We start from the raw sequence: 6,051 nt of genomic DNA, 5'->3' as shown, positions 1-6,051 counted from the left end.
CCAGGAGAGGGGTCAGATGGCTGGGGGAAAAAAATCTTGGGGAAAAGAGAGGGGAGACTTAATCAAGCAAAATGAATTCTGCAGCAGAGAAACCTGGGAGAGGGTCTGCAGAGAGCCTGCTCTGTCCTGTCCTTGTCTCTTCGAGGTAAGTATCAAGTGGCTGTAGAATGTAAGACTTGCTCTGGATCTCTCCAGTTCAGGAAGACCATTTTAAGGAGGCAGCAGTGAAGGGCTGGGAGTGGTGGAGGATATGGCCTTCTATGCTGGGGTGCTGGAGAGCAGGTGCTGTGTCTGCCCATAACGGGAGAACAAATGCCAGTCTGCAGTGGAGGGGTTGAGAAGAGTTTTTGGGGCTGTTTTTACATCATGGCAAGTTTCATCTGAGGGTTGAGCACCTTGTCTGGGCACCACCTGCACCAGCGCTGTTACTGGCAGCTACTCCAACCTCTGCTGTGTTCAAGGTGGATGTTTTGAGTCTCCTGTGTTTGGGGGACACATCACCTCAGGAAAAAATCCAAACAAACCAAACTTTTTGTGTGTTTTCTGGCCACCTGCTAAGTCCTGGCCTCTTTTCATCCACTCCTACACTCTTACTTTCCATAGACTTGTTGCTGCTGGGCTGTTTCTGATGTGTTTTTGTTCTGGTTTACTGCACATCTGTTGCCCCTGGCCAGAACTGAAGTTGTTTTGTTCTCTTACTCAGTACTCTCATGTCTTCCAAAGCTCTTTTAATTCCATATTACACCTTTCACACCCCACACCTGCTCCTCGGAGGTCACAGCAGTAACCTCCAGCGCCAGCATCTCTTTCCCTGGGCTGGGGGATGCAGAAGGGGCGGGGAAGGGGCTGAGCTCCCTTGTTCCTGGGGCTTATTGGAGCCGGTTGCTATTTCCGTGCGCTCCGAGGTGAGGCTGGACCCAGTTTCGCGTTTATTTTAGGATTTAGCGCGTGTGTGTTGACTCACAGCCCATAAAAAGCAGCCGCTTTTTAAAAGCTACCGGCAGGGCTGGGGCTCCCGGGCGCAATTTTTTGTCCCCGCTGGGGTCCCCCCGAGGCGGGGTCCGAGCCGCAGGGTGGCAGCAGGGGACCGGCGGTGGCAGCGCGTCCCTCCGCCCACGGGCACCGGCCCCGTTAATTAGCGCCCCTCATTAACGGCGGGGCGGGGCTGGGCGCTCCCACAGGCACCGCTGCTCTCTGACGCCACGGGCAGCTCTGAGCTCACACAGCCACAGCGTGACCATTGCTCGGGGCTGGCTGAGACTGGCGCTTGGGGACACCGTGAGCCCGTTGGCTCGGCACTGTGGTGGCACAGAAGAGCAGTGGCGGTCACTGCTGGGCTCGGGGTGATTGTGGGAAGGATAGGGTGGGTATCGGCTGGGGCTCCATTGCCTCATCAGCAAGCCTGTGACCTCACAGTGAGGCGTGTGCTCATGGCCTGGCTGACAGCGACTGCCTTGACCTCATGAGGTAGCAGGGTGCTCATTGGACAGTAGCCAGTGACATTGCGGCGCTACCTGTGACCTGCAGGGAGCAGCACCATCACTGAGTGTGACATCACAAGGCAGTGCATGACCTCACAATGGCGCAAGATCCTCATTGGCAGGCAGGGTGTGATGTTCTTAAATATCATGGGGGAGGTGCTTATCGGCTTACGTGGTGTGATGTCCTGGGGCAAACTCTGACGTCATGGAGGAGGCAGGTGCTCACTGGTTGTGATGCTGTGACTTCCAGGAGCAGCACATGACTTCATGGATGAAGGGACACCCCATTGGTCAGTGGTGTGTGACATCCTACAGCAGCCCGTGACCTCATGGATGAGCGGGCGCTCATTGGCTGCTGGGTGTAACCTCATGCGGAACTGCGCGCCCATTGGTCTCTGGACTGTGACGTCACGGTAGACGGGCCGCTCATTGACGGCCAGCGCGGGAGCTCGCGTGGCGCCGCCTGGCGGGCGCGAGCGCTGGCGCTGCGCGGCGCCGATTGGCCGGCGGGCGGGGCGGGGCGGGGCCGAGGGGCACGTGCCGGCGGGGCCCCGGGGGGCTGGCGGCGATTGGTCGGGCGAACGCGCGCGTGCCCGCGGCGCGAGCGGGCGCGGAGGCGGCGCATGCGCGGGGCGGCGCGGGCGGGCGGCGATGGCGGCGCGGGGCTGATGGCGGCGGCGGGGGCGGCGCTGCGCTGAGGGAGCGGCCCCGGCCCCGGCCCCGCCCGGCCCGACATGGGCAACGAGGCCAGCCTGGAGGGCGGCGGCGACGACGGGCAGCTGCCGCCCGCCGCCGCCGCCGCCGGAGGGGCCCCGCCGCCGCCCGCCGCCGCCGCCGCCAAGCCGCCTTCAGCACCGGGCGGCGCCGCACAGCCCCCGCCCGCCGCCGGGCCCAGGTCAGAGCGCGGGGCGGGGGGCGCGGGGTCGGGCGCGGGCTCCGGGGTTGCGGGTGGCTGTGAGGGCGCGGGGCACGGCCGCGGGGGGCTGTGGGCACAGGTGCGTAGGGCTGGAGGGTGCGGGTGTCTGTGGGGGCACGGGTGTGTGGGGACACGCGGGCGGGAGGTGCCGCGCTATCGGGTGCGGGGCTGAGCCGTGCCGGGGTGCGGCGGAGAGGTGATGGGTGCTGGTGTGGTGGGTGCAGGGGTGTCTGGGGGGTGCGGGTCTGTGGGGCATCTGCAGGAGAACGGGTGAGACAGGAGTAAGCACAGAGTGCGAGCCGAGGGGAGAGACGGTGCGGTGCGGCTGTGGGGTGTGGGCAGCAGGGAGAAGGCGGGTGAGGGTGGTGCTCAGTGGGGCTCAGGGAGGTGGTGGAGGCACCCGAGGCAGGTCACTGCTGCAGGGTGCAGCCCAGAGGAGCTGGGGGGACACTTGTGGGTGCTGGGGAGGGCTAAGGTGCGGTTTGGGGCTGGGTGTGGAAGAGGGATGGAGTGCCCGGGGAGGAGTATCGTGTTTGGGGGGCAGGAGAAAGTGGGGTGCTGCCCGGTGGGCAGAGATCCAGGAGCAAGGGGAGAGGCATAAGGAGAAAGGAGGGTGGTTCAGGGTTGATGGGTCTGTTCGGGATGGGGGGATGGTGCCTCGCAGTGCACAGCTGAGGCATGTGAGCACCCCAAATGTGATCACTCCCAAACGTGGTCACCCCAAGAGGAGCCGGCACCAAACGGGAAAGGTCGTTATGTAACAGGAGGGACATGCAGCCCTGCCAGGAGTCATCGGTGCAAAACCTCGCAGGGAACTGCACCGAGCCCTTCTCCTTCTGCCAGGCAGTGCCAGCTGGGAGGGAGATACTTCGGAAGAGAGCGTGGGATAAGAGATATTCCTTTTAAAAAAAACCAAAACAATCCTAAAACATCATCCTATCTGAAAAAATAAAGGCAAGGAGCAGAAAGTTGCACGAAGGGATGCTGGGGACTCAGCAGGCAGTTTGCCCTCAGTGTGTGGCCGAGGCAGTGCCATTCTGGGCTCTTCGCCTCGCCTGGGCAGTGATGAGCGCTGCTGGTCTTGCCAGGCATGTTGCTTCAAACAGGGAAAATCCAGGCGGGAATATGAGCAGGAGGCTGCAGTCTTGCCTGGCAGTGGGCTCTGTCTTGCTGGGCTGCAGTCGCTGCTCACAGGCAGCACCGTAACATCCAGTGGGATTCAGGGTTGCTACAGGGCAGCAAAGCTGTGGGCAGGCTTCAGTCTGTAAGATCCCCGTGAGCTTTCACACAGGGAGTGTGAAAAAAATACCTCTGAGTGAAATCGTGCTCATTTTTCTTTACGTTTTTCTCAGTTTCCTTTGCTAGAGAGTAACAACCCCTCTGCTTTGGATTCTGCCAGTGAAAAGTTGTTTGTAGCTGCTTGAAGAATTTAAAATTAAATACCTGCGGGCTCTTTAGGCCACTGCAATGAGAGGAGCTGAGGAAGCCATGCAGGTCTGCTGTCTCTGTCCAATTTTGGCACTGCTCCCCCATTACTGTCCAGTGTCTGTGTTTGCTGTTGTGCAGCACTGGGGGCTCCAGGGGCTTTTAGGGTCCTGGAGCACACGGGGTTGGTGTGTGGAGGAGCACAGTCTGTAGCACTGGCCATCCATGCTCCTCTCCTGTCAGAAACACCAGGTTGTTTTTTCCGGCCATGCTCCAGCCCTCGCACACTGAACTGAAGCTCCTGCGCCTCCTGGGAAGCTGCTGCTGGGGAGCTGCCCTCCCTCTCAATTAATTAATGCAATTAAAGAGGTGGGCCAAGTGGGGCTGTGCCGTGGAGCAGCAGTGGGATGGGGACAATGCTGAGCTATGCCAACGTTTAAAACCTAAGCGTGGGAGGGGCGTGGGGGGCTGAGATGACACTGAAGGATTTTAATTCAAGGTAACAAAGTGGCAATGAAGGGAAATCAGGCATCGAGAAGAAAGTTGCTTTTGTGAGGTGCAGGAGTGGGCACATAAGACAGACCATATGTTGTGAAAGGTTCAGCAGAGCACAGGATATGCTGGCCAAGCAGTGAGTGTGCAGTGCAAAAGGTGCTGCTCCTGAAATCTCAAGTGACCAGAGAAAGTGAATTTCTCTCAATATCAGAGCAATTTTCTTTTTTTCCCTCTGAATTAAGTAACATAAATCCACATGTAAGCCAGTGAAAACCACAGAAAACACTTTTCTGTGTCATTTTTCACAGTTTGCTTTGTGTTACACAGAGAAACAGCCTGAATACCTTATGGGGGGTACCCTGGATTTCGAGGTTTTGTGTTTAAATTCTTAATAACAGTTTCTAAGGAAATGTGCATCCACTGTGAAGATACTTCAGAGAGTAGAAACCACAAATAGGAGCAGCATCTTCTCACTAGGTTGCAACATGTAACACTATTTATAAACTTTGATTTTCTGCTTGCATGCTTTGGCAAGGCACGGGGGAGCCAGAGTTTGGAGGGAAGCTGGGAGCAGTGCTCAGCTGTGGGGTTGTTTGGCTCTGCCAGCAGGATGCAGCTCTGGAAAAGGCCAACATGGTGCAGGGTTGCATCAGACAAGTTCTTTTCAGTGTAAACCTCACCCTTGTGTAAGGAGCTGCTGGAATCTCACCTGAGGGGGCTGTGCCTGGATCTGGTACTCGAGCAAGGAGAGATTGAATCTGAGGAGGGAGGGAAGGTCTGCTCATACAAACAGAGCCTCTAGCCTGAAAGGAGGTGAAAAGCTGGAGCATCATTAACCTCTAGAATCAAAGGAACCCAGACTGGTTGCTGATGCATTTGGACAGAAAGCTTTCCAGTGCCTGGTAAGCTCTGGTCTGTTCCTCCAGAGAGACCCCCTAAGCAGAAGGGACAAGCTCATGTCATGGGATGGATGGATGGATGGATGGATGGATGGATGGATGGATGGATGGATGAAGGAGTCCTGGATGGCAGAGCAGGGATGATCCTAAGTTCAGAACTGTAGCTTGGGGCACAGTGCTTTAAATGGCTGGTTTTCCTGGTAACCTGCAGAGACACTTTATTGCTGCTTCTGATTGTATGTGCCTGATTTATGCTGGATTCATTCATGTTTTCGGTCTGTGCTGCTCAGCTGTAGAGCTTGTAAAAGGCTCTTTTTGACACCTGGATGCATGAGCTCATGCTGAAGGATGGGAGAGGAGAAGAGGGGCAGTCTCCTGGGAAGTATTGAGGACCAGCCACAAATTCCAGGGCTGTCTGTGGGAGCAGCAGTGCTTTCAGTACTGCTGTTTCTCTGGCTCTGGGTGATGCACATTGCAAGCAGCCAGGCAGGTTGCGAGGCTGGGAGGGAGCTTGCTCCCATGGCACACTGGCAGAGGTGCCAGGACATTTGTTTTCCACACTGTAGGTCATACCCCAGTATTTCTTAAGCCTCAAGGTAGGCTTGCTGTGAGCTGAAGGTCCTGAAGTGACCAAGAGGGAATGTTTCCAGTACTGCATGGTAGCACCTTTGGCACAGGCTATGAGCTCCCCCAGAGTCTTCTCTTGGCTTGGAACAATGGCAAGGCAAGTGCTGATCATGTTTACCCTGCTGTACATGTAGCATTGCTCTGTTTGGCAGGTGGTGGAGCTTGAAGTAAAAAAATCTGGTGATAGGGAAGGGTATAGGAGAAGCAG

The 6,051-nt window shown here is 57.2% G+C and overlaps 1 protein-coding gene across 2 annotated transcripts in view; it reads left to right on the top strand.

The window, feature by feature from the left end:
- The first annotated feature begins 2,215 nt into the window (after positions 1–2,215).
- Positions 2,216–6,051, top strand: part of BSN (bassoon presynaptic cytomatrix protein) — an 87,117-nt gene continuing 83,281 nt past the window's right edge. For both annotated transcript variants that reach the window (XM_088061710.1, XM_088061709.1), the window contains exon 1: positions 2,216–2,376. In XM_088061710.1, coding sequence (XP_087917836.1) covers positions 2,216–2,376 — 161 coding nt within the window. The remainder of the gene's footprint in view (positions 2,377–6,051) is intronic.

Source organism: Pseudopodoces humilis, chromosome 13 (genome assembly GCF_049639895.1).
Source record: "Pseudopodoces humilis isolate 2021_Gansu_Grassland_sample_001 chromosome 13, ASM4963989v1, whole genome shotgun sequence".
Taxonomy (NCBI): Eukaryota; Metazoa; Chordata; class Aves; order Passeriformes; family Paridae; genus Pseudopodoces; species Pseudopodoces humilis.
Note: the sequence above shows the minus strand (reverse complement) of the source record. Positions and strands in the feature narration are given on the sequence as shown.